Source organism: Lissotriton helveticus, chromosome 1_2 (genome assembly GCF_964261635.1).
Source record: "Lissotriton helveticus chromosome 1_2, aLisHel1.1, whole genome shotgun sequence".
In the NCBI taxonomy this organism is placed as follows: Eukaryota; Metazoa; Chordata; class Amphibia; order Caudata; family Salamandridae; genus Lissotriton; species Lissotriton helveticus.
In genome coordinates this window covers 360964354-360983553 of record NC_136058.1, presented here as the reverse complement: position 1 = coordinate 360983553, position 19200 = coordinate 360964354, and the positions used below count along the sequence as shown (strand labels likewise).

The 19200-nt window shown below is 42.7% G+C and overlaps 1 protein-coding gene and 1 long non-coding RNA gene across 2 annotated transcripts in view; one reads left to right on the top strand and one right to left on the bottom strand.

The window, feature by feature from the left end:
* The window catches only part of LOC144805509 (membrane-spanning 4-domains subfamily A member 4A-like), a 157928-nt gene that overhangs the window by 103483 nt on the left and 35245 nt on the right, over positions 1-19200 (top strand). The window contains exon 4 of the mRNA XM_078672054.1: positions 8622-8678. Coding sequence (XP_078528180.1) covers positions 8622-8678 — 57 coding nt within the window. The remainder of the gene's footprint in view (positions 1-8621; positions 8679-19200) is intronic.
* The window catches only part of LOC144805521 (uncharacterized), a 37162-nt gene continuing 28023 nt past the window's right edge, over positions 10062-19200 (bottom strand). The window contains exon 2 of the long non-coding RNA XR_013605532.1: positions 10062-11132. This is a non-coding gene — a long non-coding RNA (uncharacterized LOC144805521). The remainder of the gene's footprint in view (positions 11133-19200) is intronic.

Genomic DNA, 19200 nt, shown 5'->3' with positions numbered 1-19200 from the left:
TACAAATTAGTCTGCTCAATAATCTCACCCAAAAACACATCATCCATAAATAGCTGAAAATACTATATAGGCAAAAAGTTTTCACAATCCACTCTACACCCTGCATCACCGCTAAAGGCAGGCAACACCGGCTGCACCATGTTAGGATCAACCCAGATTCCAACACTTCCAGTAGGAAGACTAGCAGCCTCAGGCTGCAATCCAGCTGCCTCTTGCACCATCGGCACAGCAGTGTCCTCCTCTAACACAGGCCCTTCATCTGCACTGAGAATACCTTCATCATCCGATGATTCCATGTGGAGAGAAAACTCACTGCCAGAATCTTCCCCTCCCTCCTCTCCCTCAGACGCACTGTCAGTGTCATAATCCGGCTCAGAGGAAGATTCAAGAAGCATACCTACCACCTGCTGAGCAGTCATTCTACGGCTAGCCATAATGATTACTAACAAAGGTAACTTGACACACAAGTCAACAACTACAATCACTATGTGAAATAAGCAATGAACAAAATTCACCTTTATCAAAAATAACTACACAGTGCAAAAGAATACCACTCACTTGCCAGAAGCAACTAAACTCACCACCACGTAGTCTGCACTGACACAGTATGGATCAACAACATCCCACTAAAAAAGGAAGAGAAAAAAATAGACATAAGACAATGCAAAACACATCACAAAAATGTTCATGCTCAAAACACTAGCTAAATGCCACTAAGACACCACTTACAAAATCCAAACATTGCAATATTACTTATTTGGAGTACATACAACAAAATAATTTTCTTACCTACAAAAAAGCAAATACACAAAACTGCAGAACAACCACTGTTGAAACCGCAAACAGGAATCAAAAGCTTTAGACTAGATTTAAAAAGAAGAAAAAAAAACATTAGATTCACATACACAAAAAATACACTAGTCCAACATGCAAAGTTAAGGGGTAGGTGGGCTTAACAGTATAACATCAATAGGGGAGCAACCCTTGCCCTTGAGGCCACCCCCAAAAAGACAAAAATTTAAAAAATTCTGGTGTCTACTGGCTTCTGCCCCCCTTGGGAACAGATGGGACTGCTACTCTGCCACTCAAAGAGGGCAGAAAAGGCCACAATCATCCTCCCATAAAGGAAGGGGAACAACCCATGACTACGGGGCGGATCACCAAAATAAAAATAAACCCTGGTGCCCTAGTGGCCCTACACAAAAGAAAACAGCAGAACTGCCCTTCCAGGTGACACCAAAGGGGATGATGGACGGAGCGCATGCGCAAATCTAACACTCACCCCCAGGCAACTGATCTTGAATTAATCCTTCATCTTTGTTTAGCTCACTTCACCAACCCAGTTCAGACATGGCCATATGCAAATCAGACTGACCCTGTGCCCTTTGATTGCCCTAAGTTGGCAGACGTGGGTATCTTGCTCACTTTGGCACTGCACTCAAGCTAACCTGGCTGATAACGGCTGATTAGACAGTAACCGGTCCCATTATGGTTATTTTTCTAAAAATTTACCGTCCCTTGTCCAAGGGGACGCTCCCAAAAACAAAAATAAACAAAAGGGCTGCACGAAATGGCCCCCATTATGAGAGTGACCCTTGCCCAAGTAGCCACTCCCCGAATGAACACTGCCCCAAAATGCAGATTTTTTTTTAATTTAGGCAAATTTTGCCCCCCCCCCCCGTGGCCAGACAAAGCAAAACAATTTGCCCCCAAATGTGGGAGCGAACCTTGCCCAAGGGGCTGCTCCCCGTAGGCACACACAGTCAATTCCACAAAAAAAAATCCCTGGTGTCTAGTGGGCATTCCTGCTGCACGATCGCACGGAATGCTCTAAAGAGGCATTGAGGGAAAGGAAAACCCTTTCCTTTCCCCCGATGCCTCTTTAGTTTAAATCCCACCCCAAACTTACCTCTTTCTCCTCCGACGCGCAGGAAGCAAATGGCTTCCCTGCGTGTCGGGGGAGAAAGGGAACCTCCAATGACGTCAGCGCGCCTCGCGCGCTGACGTCATTGATGACGCGGGCGGGGGGCGGGGTGAGGCAGTGTCAGAAACTTAGAAAATCGGGCACCCGCTGGCGCTCCCCCCGCGGGAGGGGCTCATGACGAGCACAGCTCTTCATGAGCATCCGAGCACTGTATGCCATGACGAGCTCAGCTCGCCATGAGCATACAAGGGGTTAATAAAATCTATCCGCAAATACACTTGTGCACAATTTTGTATTAGCTTCTACACATTCGTTCTGGGGGGGCACCCATATGGGATGTGAATGGCCTTAGGGTACAGGGAAGACGGGCAAAAATATTACAATATTTTAAAGATTGCCCTTCCCAGATTATTATTGTGCAGGAGACACATTTGACAGAAAAAGAAAATGTTGAGCTTTTCAAAGCTAACAAGTGGATCTCCCACGTAGTTTGTACAACCCAATCAGCTGTTACAAAATGGGTGGTGATTTTAGTGAAAAGAGGGGCAGAAATCAGTATAGGGGCCTAGGTTTCAGATAAAGCTCGAAGATGGCTAGTTGTTAAACTGAAGATATTGGGTCATGGCTTTACTCTAGCAGGTATTATGGCCCAAATCAAGATGCTGTCTCTCCTTTAGGTGAACTGCTGGCCGAATTATTAAATTCATCTGATCCCAATATTTTGGCAAGAGATTTCAATGCTGTCCTAGATCACACCCTAGATAGAACCTCACATAGTAGAGCACTTGTACATCCTAGAATGTCAGGGCTTATTAAGCAAATGATGGTCCAACTAGGCCTGTGTGATATATGGCGTCAGAAGGCAGGGCCAAAAAAAGGCTTTACATTTTACAACCAAAAATACAGACATTAGTTGAGGATTGATTATATCCTCATTGACAGCAACTTGGAAGAATGGGTTCAACGAGTTGAACATATGGGAGTTCATCTATCAGATCACTTGGCAGTGATATTGCATTTCAATTTCCATGAAGGGGGCACTCAATCTAGATGGACCTTATATTGCACGATCCTGCAGGAAGAAGGAGTCGTAGAAGCCCTGAGTAGAGACACCAAAGAGTTTTTTGAGTTTAACTGGGGTTCGGCTGCATCTGGAATGATCTGGGATGCTTATAATGCCTTCTTAAGGGGAAGATTAGGGGTACTGGCTGCAGAAAAAAGGCAGAGATACTATGAAGACGTGTCTGCAGTAGAGGAGCAGGTTTGTTCTTTAGAAAAAGATCTGATTGATGCTAGGGCAGATGAAGAAGATCGGTCAAGGTTGCTACAGGAAGTGTTGGAGGCAAATCAAAACTGGCAGCAATACTACAAGATAGGGTCAGGAAAAAGTGGGAGGTCAGTCACTTGGCTCATTTCGAGTCCAGTGAGGGGTGTAGCAAGCTGTTGGCATGGAAGGTAAAAAGAGAGCAGGTGAGAAATAGGATAGATCAGGTCAATTGCGCTCACGCAGGAGACATAATTGGAGATAATAAGGGTACTGAGCATGCCTTCCACAGTTATTACAGTGAGGTTTACCAAGAAGAGTACAACTTACTGAAGTAGAGGTGGAAGCATGGCTGGGGCAAGGCTGTATAAACCCCCTTTCATTAGATGAGAGCAGGCAGTTGAATGGGGAAATTAATGAGAGGGAAGTAGATCTCGCATTAAGACAGGGCAAGAGAGGTAATGCTCCTGGACCTGATGGTTTGCCTATTGAAGTTTACAAAGCTTTGGCAAATGTATTAATCCCTATTATTGTTAAAAAAATGTATGACCCATATGTTGATGGGGCCGAAATGCCTGCCTCATGGAAGGACACTACCATCTGTCTAATTTTGAAGACTGGAAAGTGCCCCAAAAATTGTGATTCATACCGGCCAATATCGTTGCTAAATTGCGACCGTAAGGTTTTTGCAAAAACATTGGCCGATAGATTAAATTAGTCTGTGGCGGAACTGGTACATGTAGAGCAAAATCATTGCAAGAGCTGACATAGTCATTGATAGGCTCTATAGACCCGGTGACTGTTTACAAGCTCCCATTGGCGGTGATAGCATTAGATGCCACTAAAGCATTCGACCGGGTCATTGGGTCTAATACAAGGTGTGGCAAAGTCTCTAAATCTCGGGTTTAATTTCTGCGGAGCACTAGCAGGTTTTTATATGGCACCAAAAGCCAGAGTTCTGATCGTTGGCTCTTTGACAGACCCTGTCCTTTTCACCAGGGGTATGAGACAGGGCTGTCCCTTATTGCCACTTTTATTCAATCTATATTTAGAGCCCCTCGCTAGGAACATCAGGGAGGATCCAGGCATTGTATCTTTTCAGTATGGCTGGAGTGAGAAACTGGGTCTATATGCGGACGATATTCTCATTTACACAACCAACCTACAAAATACCTTGAGTCGTATCATTACCTTGATGACAGAATTTGGCAACATTTTTGGTTATCAAAATAACAAGAACTAGACGGAGGTTATGTCTTGGAACTTGGGAATAGGAGATGAGATATTTGAGAGTAATGATACCACAGGACATTACTGGAATAACTAAAGTAAACTTTGAAAAGGTTAAGAAAGAAGTCACTGGACTCCTAAAAATCTGGGTGCATGTTCAGCTTACTCTGTTGGGTCGTGTAAACCTAGTAAAAATGATGATATTTCCTTTTGGTTGACGCTATTCCCCTGTGTTTTGAAAAGGAATGGCTTAAAAAGATGCAAAGTGAGATCAGTAGTTTTATCTGGTCAAGCAAAGGACCCAGAATAGCTTGGAAGAAATTGAGAATGAGGGTGGAGAAGGGAGGTTTAGCACTGCCAGGCTTGTTGTTTTACTCATGGGCTTTTTTATTGAAGAATGGGAAAATGCTGTTGAATATATCCACACCATCCGAGATTGGGAGATTATTGGGAGTAATGGCACGGCTGGAGTCAGGGGGTAATTTTGGTTTCATGTGTAAATATGCAGACCCCAAGTACTTTAAAAAAGTCAGGTTAAAGACCTTGAGGGAGCTGGCCGAGACTTGGTATAAGGTTAAAAAAAATCAAAATACCATATTATAGTCTAATGCCTCCTATTTGGGACTCTCCTGGCTCACCAGAATGGACAAAAGATTTACTTGGTAGACCACTGAAAGAGGCAGGTTTAACAAGATGGGACCACACAATTCGAGACCGACACTTGATAAATTGGTAAACATTTAAACAACTATCAGATCATAAATTGTCCAGGTTCAAATATCTGCAAATGCAGAGTTGGTTTCAAGATCCAGGCACGATAATAGGAAAAGAAAAACGAGCTTGAAGACAGACTAATGCATGGGGCAGTACTTAAGTAGGAGCTTGCAACAATCTATTGGCTGATGGTGGAATTGGAAGATGGAGTCTTCATATTGCCAACGGAATTGTGGGGAAGATGCTTGCCGAAGACTTTGCTGGAATATCAATAACAAGTATCTATGTCTATGTTTTTTAAAACAGTCAAACCTGCACACCTGAGAAGAAATCATATTTTCTCCATGCTGCTGGAGCTGGGGATCGAACTGTGATCCCCAGCGTCCAGCGTCAGTCGCCCTGGCCCCGGCACCACACCTCTCTTCCCACTGAGCCACACCTCTCCACGTCAAATATGATGCCAGATTGGATATGATGGGGTTTAGAAAGCATGATTTATGGCTGCCTATTTTGAATTGGTGTGAGCAACAGACTAATGAAGTCCAATGATTAAGCCTTCTCTGCCTCATCTGGCTATCTGTCCTCCATTTTTCCCCCTCTTCTCAATATGGTGGGGAAGGGGAGTGATAGAAAGGGAATTCCGAACAGGACGGAGTTTCAAACAAACAAGGGTGGTAAAGGGTGAAACCCCATCCTCTCTTCTTTCCTGCTTCCAGCACATAAGGGCATGGTACTCCATTCAAAGGTGCAAGTGGAATGGTGTTTTTTAGAGGCAAATGAGGACAAAAAAAAAACCACTGTGTGATTCTGGGCAAATCATTTACTCTCTTGGTGCCTGCATGAAAGAATGTGGCCTTAACTGGTGTTCATAAAAACCATGGTGTTGATAATTAAGTGCCGGGGATGAGCTCCGGAATTCACCGGCTCAAATTAAGCACTGGTTATAACATCCAGCAAACAGACTGAGATATGATGCTGGGTGACTTCTTTTGTCCATTTACCTAAGAGTTACAGAAATAAGTACTTACCGATGAAAAACATTGACATTTGAGCATAAATGCACTTATCTTGACGCATCAGACAGATGGAAGGGGCAGGGCATTAAAAAGTTCACAGTTTGGCTTCTTTGTTTAAATAAAGAAACTGTAGATAGAATTGTTATATTGCTGGCTCTACACACTGTTTACTGAGCTGATGATTCATATGTAACTGTGTATTTACTATGTACATGCCACGTGAATTTTTAATGTGCAATTACCGTCCATTTTTTTTGACCAATTCCTAGTGGGTCACAATTCGACCTACCTCATGAGTATTAATGGGGTAGTTCACAAATTATGACTCACTAGGAATTGCAGCCTTCACAGGGTTATTTGCCTGCTGTGATCAGCGAATCACCATGCCTGTGCTAACTTTTAAATTAAGCAGTTTTTAAAAAATTTAACTTGTTTTCCTTAAAAGAAAACACAATCTGTTTAAAATCAAAAAATGAAAAGTGTAAGTTTCATTTTTTAAGAGTAGGCAGTGGTCTATTGGACCACTTCCTACTCTTAAAAATATTTAGGTTATCTTTCACTAAGGGACCACTTCCTATTTGCAAATGGCTTACCACCTTCTTCGAGAAGGTGGTAAAAGATTGTTTTGTGGTCGTAATTTAATTGCAAAACGTTAATACATACCAATATGATTCAGTATTTGAAGGGACAGCCTAAAAAACAGCCCTTCAAAATACCAAACTGGTACTGGGCCACAAACCCAAATTGCAATTTGGTACCTTGTTACTGAATCACAATTTGAGGTTTGTACACAAGAAAAGGCATTTTTGCGACTGAATAAATGCTTCGTACATCATGCCATAAGGTAAATAGTCACACAGGGCCCGATTCACAGAATGAACTTAAGACTCAATCCTAAACTTACTACTATTTTGGTATTCACAGAATGCACTTACTATTTTTGGTATTCACAGACTGAACTTACTACTTTTGGTATTCACAGAAGTTAGGATTTTGTCTTAAGTTTGTCTTAAGTCTGTCTTAAGTTTGTCTTAAGACAAACAAGACAAAATCCTAACTTCTGTGAATACCAAAAGTAGTAAATTCATTCTGTGAATGCCAAAAGTAGTAAGTGCATTCTGTGAATACCAAAATAGTAGTAAGTTTAGGATAGATTCTTAAGTTCATTCTGTGAATCGGGCCCCTAGTTTTGATTCCCACATTTAAAATCAAAGGAATGATTTTTCTGTTCTCTGCAATATTTCAGGGTAGCTAGGAATTTGCATACAGATTGACTTTGCTTCCCTGTGCAGCCTCATAAATGAACACATTAACAATTGTACTGTTGTCTGTTGTGTGCAACAACTGCAAGAATGTGATAGGATCCAACTTCCTCCATGAACACTAATTGATTAAAAATGTGAAAAAGACCCTAGTGACTGAGGAGAAATTACCGGTAGCTGGAGAGAAGCTTAAACTGGGCTCGGGTTTGAGGCCTGTTGACTTTCAGGTATGCAGAGAAACAATATGACTCAGCAAGTATGATATTTAATTGAATTCAGCAAGCTGTACACCGACTTAATTTAATAGAATTGTACATTTCATTAATAGGATTAATGATTGTGTCGCTGCGTACTATTAGTGTAATAATTTGTATTCTTCTGATTTATAAGAGCATAATATACAATAGAATGCATTAACTAATAACACAATGTGTATGTGTATTAATTCTGGGGTTTAGACTAAGGCTTTGTTATTGCCCTGCAGAGGTAAGAGATTCTCTGTTAGCCCTTCCCTGACTCCTACCTTCCTAGGAGCATCATTCAGAGGTAGGGCTGACAGACAGCTGCCAGTCTTTCTATTCTCTGAATAGGCCTCAGTTTCCTTTTCCTTAGGAAATCTGGGGCATATTACCAACGGTTAGCGATATTTATCGCTAACTAGGCTTAGCAACAAATTTTTTATCGCTAAGCATCGCCGGAAATTATCGCTGAGATAACGTGCTATTGGCAACGTTTATCTCCAAAGCGATACATTTTCCGGCGATAGCGTGAATATCGCTGAGAATACTGCTTTCAGTCGCTAACAGGTTGGGTACGCCCACTTTGCATGTCATTAGCGATAAATATCGCTGACATGCAAAGCGGGACCCAAACCGCTCGCTATCGCCTAAAGCTGTCGCTAACTGCTGTTAGGGACCGCTTGCTAATAGAGCGACAGAATTATCGCCGCTTAGCGGGCGAAAATGGCAGCGAAAGCGGCGATAATTGCCCATCGCCCTGCTTGGTAATATGCCCATCTATACGGAGTCACTACTAAAATTTCTAGGTAATGTGGCACGATGGTAAAGAGTCGCTGGTAGACAGCCACCATTTGTACAACCAGTGATATGTGCTTGTTTTTAATAGATGAATGGTAAATAAAAAATGACTCAGCAGTCACTGACTGATAATTGTTGATTGCTGATATAAGGTATGTTTCCTTCTTCCCTCAGTACTTTATCTCCGGGGGCCTGTCCATCTCTGCAGAGAAAAGGGGAACTCGCTGTTTGGTGAGTAGAGTCTTTGAGCCTTGAGCATTGAATATAGTTAGTTGAGTATCTGTATATTTATTAGTCACATAACCCGCTTATTTATGTTCAGTATGACAAAGGCCTAATAGCTCAAGCTTTAATGCACTTGCATTAGGTATGCTGCTATATAATAAATGAGGCATCAACTGTACCCACCGATTTAACCCCTGGAACTTGCCCTGAAGAGCTAACACTGAAACCAACTTAAAACTAAACCAACCTATTTCAGTAATTCAGAATGTCATATGACTGCACCATGTACCACGGACCCATAGAATAAGTCCCTACATACAATAACTTCATATGACTGGCATGTACCTGCTAATGCTCCTGTAAAAAATTACAAGCCAGAATGCTTAGATGTATCAATAAAAGTTTAAATGATTAATTTGCATCAGTAAACCAACAATATTTTTTGATGCCTATTTACAAGTAATAGGAAAATGAAAAATATATTTTTCTTGCAGTGACCCTTGCTCAATTTATGTTATAGAATTTCACCTCACAATGCTTGTAAATAAAATATAATGGTTCCAAGGGTTTCTTAAAGTACTTTGCATTGAAATGGATTTTGCTTACATGAGGAAAAAATTGTGCATGATTCAGTACTTTTTTAATATCGGCTGTATCTGGCGGTGACTGTCTGACAATGAGTCGGTGGTCGGGTCTGCCCGATTATGTTAGGACCGCTGGTACAGGCGATCGTAAAGTGCTCTTTTCTAGTGCGGCTTGTGCTGTGGCCCAGAAAAAGGGCTGGAGCACAAGCCACAGTAGAAAAAGGCGCTTTGGGCACATCAATTCACCATGTGGTGCCTGGAACACGGTGCATGGATGTGTTTGGGGCACTACATGGGCCTCAATGGTTACTCAACAGTAGGGCCCCCAAAATCACTTTTCGCCTGCCTTTTCATGGCAGTGAGACTGCCATTAACAGGCAGGCAGAAAAGGATATTCTAATCTATACAGAAGTGCCTGTGCATGCATCGCCTCCATTGAAGGGTTAGGAATCTGACCGCCATCCCGATGGGATTGCTCCAGCGGAACTCCAAAAATCATCTCTAATCAGCACTTACCATTTGCCTGAAACCTCCGAACACACTCACATTCATCAGTGGGGCCCATAACACTGTACATTTACTCTGTTCTCTTATTCTGGTTTAAGGGATTTTTAATAAAACACAATGGAATAACGCTGTAGCATTTGGTGGAGTGTCTAAATCCTATTTAAAAACTACAATTTGTACCTACAGTTTCTATATTTACCATGGTTTAATCAAACATGAATTTTATTCAGACACACCACCATAGTGGCAATGGATCTACTAGAACTAAAATTAGGCGTAGGAAAATCACAAGACCAGCTTTTAAAATTCCATTTTCCCAATCTTTATTAAAAGTAAAACTTTAATATGTCTGACATTTAGGCATGGATTAATTCTTTATTCAGTAAAATCTTAAACTTTATTTCAAAATGATCATTTTATTTAGAGCTCAGAAATTAGTCGCTTATTTAGAAATCAGTAAAGTTTAGCAAAGAACAGATAGTACCAAAATCATTCTCTCCTAGCATCTCTAACTAACACCCTCATCTTATCCTTCAATCCTGCAAAGCAAACAAATAAAGTTCAAAGAGTTCTTAGGTCCAGGAATCAATCTTCAATCCGACAGCACTTCGAGAGGAAATCGAAAAGGCGACCCCTTCTAAGCAAAATAAGGGGTTTTTATACATTAATTTCCTAGCTTAATCTATCTAAAAAGTATCCAACATAACCAATTCGGGTTCTGATTGGACAAAATCGGGGTGGGTGAGCATCTCCTCACCATTATAACATCATTTTCACAGTGAATCAGCGAAATTATAAGGAACCATTGTTTCGGACATTCTTTAGCCTGGTCACTTCCTTAACTCGCAACTCTGGCTTTCGTTCCCACATTTGAAACACTTGACCGTCCATGTTTTGGCAATCATCCTAGCTTCAGGGCAAAGCAACCTTGAACCTTTCATCCAAGTACAGGCAGCTCGCTCTCGCTGGCAGGCTTTGGGCACGCATGCGCAATCCAGCTCTTACTCACAGTTAGCCAGAGCAGCCATTTTCTCTTAGGCCTCAGAGGCCTCTTTTGGAACTATCATAGAAACAAACACAAATTCATTTTAAATATTGAACTAAAGCCCTTCTGTTTACCTCTCACCATGCTAATGTTTCCCTATTAGTTATTACCTAGCAGGTAAGCCACATAAATGCGTTTCATACTTACATACCCGACGACTTTTAGCACAATAACGTGTACAATAAGCACATTCATATTGCGTTTATTTAATTTTTTAAACTGTGCATTAGTTTCACGACACAATAACAATACAAATTAGTTAATTATGTTGCTTCATGCAGAGCAAAATTAGTATTCCCCGTGTTCATGTGTGTGCATCTAATACTATTGTTGGTTAATACAACACAATACATTATTAGCAAATGTTAAGGTTAAGGAAGACTGACTTCACAAGGGGTACACAAAATTTTGTCTTGCCACCTTGCTCCATCAATTCCCTCATCTGGTGATTCTATCACCAAATATCTCCCAAAACTTGGGGAACTTTAGCAGAACATTTTTCGAATTCTTTTATATTAGTATCATCTAAACTCTAGAATCTTTTTTTTGAGTCTTTGAAAATCTTCTCTCTAACTTCTTCCATTTCTATCTCATTCTTTTCTCTTACCCTTGCCATCTGTTCTTCCTTTCTTTTCTTTATTGCTTGTCTAACATTTCTCCTACCTTTGTATATACAACATAATCTTATCAGGAAAATCAATATTACTAATATTGTTATCGGAATTAGTATCTTACCTATAATTGAACTACCTATTTCTTGAAACCAATGCTTTATTGGTAGGAAACTTTTACCTAATTTGTCAAGGACACCTTCAACCTCCAGTGGTTCAATTTCTTTGTGTAAATCTGTAATATTTCCAATATACTTTTCAATATTCTGACTTTTATCTGGGATATAAGTACAACAATGTTGCACCTTTAAAATCCCACAGACTCCTCCCTCTTTTGCAAAAATTATATCAAGGGCAAGTCGATTTTGCATTACCATAGCTCTCATGGCAATCATTTCAGTGTTCACCATCAGGAATCCTCCTGCAGTGTCTGTTGACAATCGATCAACAATTGTAGACAATTTTCTTATCCTGTTTGCATTAAATGAAATTCCCACTGCTGGTATCAGTGCTCCAAATACAACACCTATTATTTCTAACACACTCTCTCTTCTTTTTTGACTTAGAACTTTACCTATCTCATGATTTCCATTAGTACCTCTATCTACATGAAAGATTTTTGGAAAGACCAAACCCACATAGCAGGTCCCATACCAGTGGTTAGGCAGCCTATAGTAGGCTCTATTCCCACAGATAATATAAATTCCCGGAAAAACAGAATTATCTCCTCCTTTAAATCCCCAACCCCCTATAATTCTATAAGTGTCTCTACATTGACTTGCACCCACAAAATAATTATCATACATCGAATTATCTCTTCTAATACAAAATTTCCCTAACATTGGAGTATCCATCTTTAAAGCCACATTCACATTTTTATCAAGATTTTCATCATCTAATGTCCAGTATTTTGATTTTGCATGGTTCACTTTCTCATTTCTTTTGTAAGCAACTGTTGGATAATAAGCAGGAACACTTGCTTGAAGTAAAGAGGATTTATTTATCGCGGTACAGCAACAGATGAGAACAACCACCATGCAATCAGGATCATCAAACTGACCCTGATACCTAGCAGCTGCATAGAGTTCTAAATAGAATTCTTACATACAAAAACATACAAGAGCATTTAAAGGTACAAAGCAAGAATATACATGTGATTGAGAATGTAACACATCTCCCTTCATTAAGAACAAATGGAAAATAAAGATACAAAGCACAAGCATAAGAAAACAACCTGTGGAAAGTAATATAGTTATGAAACATAGTCAGCAAATTTCCTGGGAACACATTTAGGACGAGCAAATGATTTAAGCCTAGATGCAATAGACTCCATTGTTTTCTGTTGTAAATCAGCAGGCTTAGTATCATGAACCACAGAACATTTGGCAACTCGTTTAATGTTCCACAACTTAACATCTTGAGTGATGACAGAGTTAGTGAAAACTTTAACCAATTTTATAAGTTTACTAAATTTATCTGAACATTTAGTTAGAAAACCTGGCCTCCTAATCCTAACCCAATCACCCACAGACAAATCAGAAACTTTAGTATTCCATTTACTATCATACCACTCCTTCGCTTTAGCTTGTTTGAATTCCACTTTGTTGGAAACATCCTTAACAAGCTCCTTTGAAAACACATTATTAGAACATTTGTCTCTGAACCACCAAGGACAAATATTAGAAGCAGGATCACGTCCTTTAAGAAGAGGGAAGGGACTAACCTCAGTAGTTGAGTGAGGGGTTATGCGATAAGACCAAAGCTTTTCTCGCAAAAGATTTTTCCAATTGCACCATAACTTGACCACATCAGATACGAACCCTTTCAACACCCTGTTGAAACGTTCAACTAAACCGTTTTCATGGGGTTCATAGACAGACACCGTATGGTGTAAAATGTTCTGTCGTTTAAGGAAATCCTCCATTTCTATTGAGGTAAGTTGAACCCCATTGTCAGTGACAAGTGTGGAAGGATAACCTTCTCTTGAAAACACTTCTTTAAAAAACTCCATGACCATATTGGTGGAAGCAGAGGAAACAAACTTTACTTCCGGACACTTGGAGTGGTAGTCAATAAGAACAAAAGCATAACGAGAATCATTGGGAAGACACATGAATGGCCCTGAGATATCAAATGCTAATTTTTTCCAAGGATCAGTTGGCCAGGGTGTAGTCTTCAACGGAGGAACATTCACTTTTAACATTTTCTCACTGCTCATACAAACCACACATTCTCTTACTTTGCGATCAACCATCCTGTCTCAACCTGGCCACCAAAAATAATTCCTTATTAACCGTTTCATGGAAGACATTCCTGGATGTGTCTTGTGAGCAAGCTCTAAAATGACATTTTGCATATCAAAAGGTGGTACACATTTTCCAGATTTAAAAATTAAATTATTTTCTAATTCTAATTCATTATAAACCTTGAACATAGGCATGCAATTTTGAGTTAAATTCTTCTTGTCAGGCCAACCCTCCAAAATATATTTTTTTATAGTCTGCAAAGAAAGATCTTGATTATCAGCAAGAATCCAAGACCCTTTAGAAATATCTTCAAAAGAACTCAATAAAACGTCTTGTAAACAAGTAACTACATCAGTATCATTAGAAATGTTGTTGACAGAGCTTTTACAAGGAAGGCGAGACACGCCCCCCCCACAGGTACAAATAGTGCGCGCTGAATACGAGCGCTGCACTGTCAAACTGAGATTCTCCTGAGGCGGAAAGCCGGGAGCTTTGTCTACTGATTTGCTCACTAATTTTTAATCTGTGATACTGTGTTTTTACTATCATTGCACTGACCCCCCTGGCACTTACCTAAATTGCTAGCAAGCAGCTGACTGAACGCTGCTCCGTCCAAACGCTCGCTTTTGGCGCCATTACCTGGTTGAGGGAAGCCACGAGACACGCCCCCCTCGGTCGGCCACGCCCCCCCCCCCACAGATACAAATAGTGCGCGCTGAATACGAGCGCTGCACTGTCAAACTGAGATTCTCCTGAGGTGGAAAGCCGGGAGCTTTGTCTACTGATTTGCTCACTAATTTTTAATCTGTGATACTGTGTTTTTACTATCATTGCACTGACACCCCTCGCACTTACCTAAATTGCTAGCAAGCAGCTGACTGAACGCTGCTCCGTCCAAAACGCTCGCTTTTGGCACCATTACCTGGTTGAGGGAAGCCACGAGACACGCCCCCCTCGGTCGGCCACGCCCCCCCCCACAGGTACAAATAGTGCGCGCTGAATACGAGCGCTACACTGTCAAACTGAGATTCTCCTGAGGCGGAAAGCCGGGAGCTTTGTCTACTGATTTGCTCACTAATTTTTAATCTGTGATACTGTGTTTTTACTATCATTGCACTGACCCCCCTGGCACTTACCTAAATTGCTAGCAAGCAGCTGACTGAACGCTGCTCCGTCCAAAACGCTCGCTTTTGGCGCCATTACCTGGTTGAGGGAAGCCACGAGACACGCCCCCCTCGGTCGGCCACGCCCCCCCCACAGGTACAAATAGTGCGCGCTGAATACGAGCGCTGCACTGTCAAACTGAGATTCTCCTGGGGCGGAAAGCCGGGAGCTTTGTCTACTCATTTGCTCACTAATTTTTAATCTGTGATACTGTGTTTTTACTATCATTGCACTGACCCCCCTGGCACTTACCTAAATTGCTAGCAAGCAGCTGACTGAACGCTGCTCCGTCCAAAACGCTCGCTTTTGGCGCCATTACCTGGTTGAGGGAAGCCACGAGACACGCCCCCCTCGGTTGGCCACGCCCCCCCCTACGCCCAGGGCCTCCACCATAAATCATGAGCCTCTGTCGGAAGTGCAGCGGTCGAGCGCAGCGGGCGCGACGATGGCGCGCCAAAGGCGCGCTTAAGGCAAGCTCGTCTGCGCTCGTCCGCGATCAGGACGCGACAAACGAGGGTCACTCTGCTCAGATCCTCACAAGGCCTAGGGCCCCCACCCCGCTGTATACTCGTGAGACCTTGCTTAATCTGAGAGAGTCTGCGCACGAAGGCCATCTCACCTTTACTGACACTGCCTTTCCATTGCACGATTTCGCTAGTAGGGGTCTGATCCTGGGAGGTCTTCTCAATGTCAGATCCTTGCCTAAACACGCGAACGAAATTCAGTTACTTATTGATAACCATCATTTAGATGTTCTTTTCCTAACCGAGACGTGGACCCACGCCGACTGCGATATCGAATTAGACTGGGCCTGTCCTCAGGACTACAAAATCCTGCATCTTCCTAGACCCAAAGGCCGCGGTGGTGGTGTCGGTATTATCCACAGAGCCTCATGGCTCATCAACATCTTAGACATGGATCCGGTCGCTGTGACCGAGCTCCTCGGCCTCTCCATTAATTGTCACACTGGAGCCACGTTCACGGCCATTATTTGTTATCGCCCTCCGGGGTCCTTTAGTTCCCAACAACAACAATCGTTACTCACCACCTTTACAAACATGGCAACCTCCCACAGCAAGTTAATCATCTTAGGTGATTTCAATCTCTGGCCGAACGGTAGTCTGGACACTGGACTGCACAATCTCCTGCTCTCTTGTGAAAGCGTGGGACTCTATCAACTGGTCAAAGAACCCACTCACAAAGCAGGTCACATACTCGACCTTATTTTTTCCACCCCTCAGCTAGTACACCTGAACGATATCCTGCCTATGGGATGGACTGATCATGCTCTTCTCAAATTTTATATTACCACCAATGGGACCAGAATGCCGGCACATGGCACCTTCTCTGAATTTCTGTACAGAGACTGGAAAGCTCTGGAAAGGCTGAGCTCCACCGATGCAGTGTTCCATGTGAAAGACAGCTTTTCCCCCGCCAATCCGGTAGAGGATAATTACGAGGCCTTTTGTACAAGGATATCCTCTACGTTGGACTCCTACGCTCCCTTAAAAAGATGCAAACCCAAGGGCAGACCTTCAGCCCCTTGGTTTGACGACTCTCTGAAAACCCTCAAATCAGCCTGTAAACAAGCCGAGAGGAAATGGAGGCAAGGTTACTCCGACACAAACAAGTCACTTTGGAAAATTAAACTTCAGGAATACAAATCTGCAATTGTTAAAAGTAAATCTACCTACTTCTGCTCCAAATAGTGCCGCTAATAGCTCTAAAAGCATTTTTCAGATCCTCAACAACCTCATCCACCCTGACTGTGCTTAAAAAACTATCCCTCCTACACAAGCACTCTGCGATAATCTCGCACAGTTCTTCAAAGACAAAATTGAGACTATTATCCACAACCTGAATACTTCTCCCTCTCTGGATAGTCTCCCCGGGACTGTCTCCTCTGACCCTGAGTCAGCAAACCTAGAGAACATGCCCATGGTACGTTTGCGGGACTTTCCCCCCATTTCGGAAGCGGATTTTGTGAGACTGACGCATGGGATCACCTCGGTCTCCCCTCTCGACCCTCTGCCTCCCAAAATATGGAAAGCTTTTGGAACAGAGCTCTTCTGCACCCTCCGCAAGATATGTAACCAATCCCTGCGTTGCGGACTTGTTCCGACTCCCTGGAAGCAGGCTCTTATCACCCCGCTGCTGAAGAAACCCTCCTTGAACGCCGAGTGCTTACTAAACTATCGGCCTATCTCCCTCTTGCCATTCCCGGCAAAGATTGCCGAGCGCTGGGTGAGCTCCTGTCTCTCTATACATCTGGAGCAAAATCACATGCTGGACGACATTCAATTTGGCTTTCGTCCAGCTCACGGTACTGAAACAGCTGTCCTCTCGGCCATGGAAGATCTTCGTATGCGTGCAGACAGTGGCCAAGCAGTAGCTCTGATCTTATTGGACCTGTCTGCCGCATTCGACACGGTCAATCATGTGATTCTGCTGAAAAGACCTAGGGAGGCTGGGATTGATGGCACTGCCCTGCTTTGGTTCCAGTCTTACTTGAGAGATAGGAAGCAGGCTGTGTCCCTTCCTCCGTTCCAATCCGCCTTCTCCTCAGTGCCCCATGGGGTGCCCCAGGGCTCATCCATCAGCCCCATTCTTTTTAATGTCTACCTCAAACCTTTGGTCACATTAATAAAATCCCATGGACTCCAAGCCATAAACTACGCGGATGACACACAGCTCATTCTCTCTTGGGAGGGGGAAGATTCCACCCCTCTAGAATCATTTCATGATTGCCTGAGAGATACCGCTGGGTGGCTGCACAAAAACTCCTTGCAATTTAACTCCGCCAAAACTGAGGTTCTGTTCTGCGCAGGAAGTAAGATTCCTCGCCCGTTCCCGTCCGAGTTTTGGCCCCCAGAGGCTCCGGAAAAACCACCGCCGGTCACTACTGTCCGCAACCTGGGTGTCATGTTGAACAACAAACTTAGCATGGAGACTCAGGTTGCGAGAACTGTGTCCACCTGCTCGGCCATATTGCGCTCTCTACGCAAGATCATGCCACTCCTCCCCGTACAGGCCCGAGCGTTAATAGTCAGGTGTACTATTCTTAGTTGCCTTGACTACTGTAACGCTTTGCTGCTCGAGTCCCCAGCTGTACTGTTAGATCGACTCCAAAGGGTTCAGACGGCCGCCGCCAAATTAGCCCTTGGCTGGACCAGGAGATCCTCGGCCTCAGCGGCCTTAGCCGAATTGCACTGGCTCCCTCTGAAGCAACGAGTGGCTTTTAAAGCACTCTGTCTTGTGTTCAAAGCACTGCACGGAGCCGGGCCTAGACCCTTGCAAGCTATGTTCACTTGGTACACCCCTACTAGAGCCCTCCGCTCAGCATCAGCCTACCTTGTCACAGTACCAAGATTCAACAAGGTCAGGACTGGGGGAAGATCCTTCAGAGTTGCAGCGGCAAAACTATGGAACAGATTGCCCCTGGACATTCGCCAAACACCGCATCTCCTTCCTTTCAGAAAACGTATCAAGACCTGGCTCTTCCCCTAATTATTTACTTTAGTTGCCTCCTTCAGTTTCCCTACATTTCCACCTGAGGAGTAAGTTCTCTGTTTAGCGCCAGGATGCCTGCAAGGTGACAGCCGTGCTATATAAATGTTTTAAATAAATAAATAAATAAATAAAATCAGCAACCACATTTTTTTTACCAGGTACAAATTCAGGTGCGAAACAATATTCATGTAGTCTTGATGTAAGTCTAGCAACGCGTGCAGTTGAATTCCATCCCCCTCCTGGAGAAAGAATGTTAACTAACGGTTTATAATCCATTCTCAGGACAAATTTACTTCCCCAAATGTAGTTTCTGAAATGTTCAATCGCCCAGACACAGGCTAGCAATTCTTTTTCAATTACAGCATATCTGCGTTCGCTTTCATTTAAAGTACGTGATGCAAAACACACATTCCACTCTTCTTTACCAGATGTCTGAGATAAAACAGAGCCAATACCATACATGCTCGCATCAACAGTGATGATGCATGTTTTGTTCAAACAAAAAGGCTTAAGTATGGGGCCATGTAAAATCTCTGACTTAATATGTTCAAAAGCAGACTGTTGTTCTTTACCGCAGTCAAAAGAATTCCCATGCCTAAGAAGCTTTCTAATGGGTTCCAATTTGGCAGCAAAATTATTAACAAATTCACTATAATACTCGCACATACCGGCGAAAGAAAGTAACTGTTCCTTATTGCAAGGAGAGGGGGCATCACTAATACCTTCCACATTTGACCTCTTAGGAACCACACCATCACCATCATGACAGTCTTCAATAATAGCTGAATTTAAAGCCCTGAGATCGACACACATCCTCAAAGTTGTATCCAGTTTCCTCACCAAAACAATGGGAGAAACCCA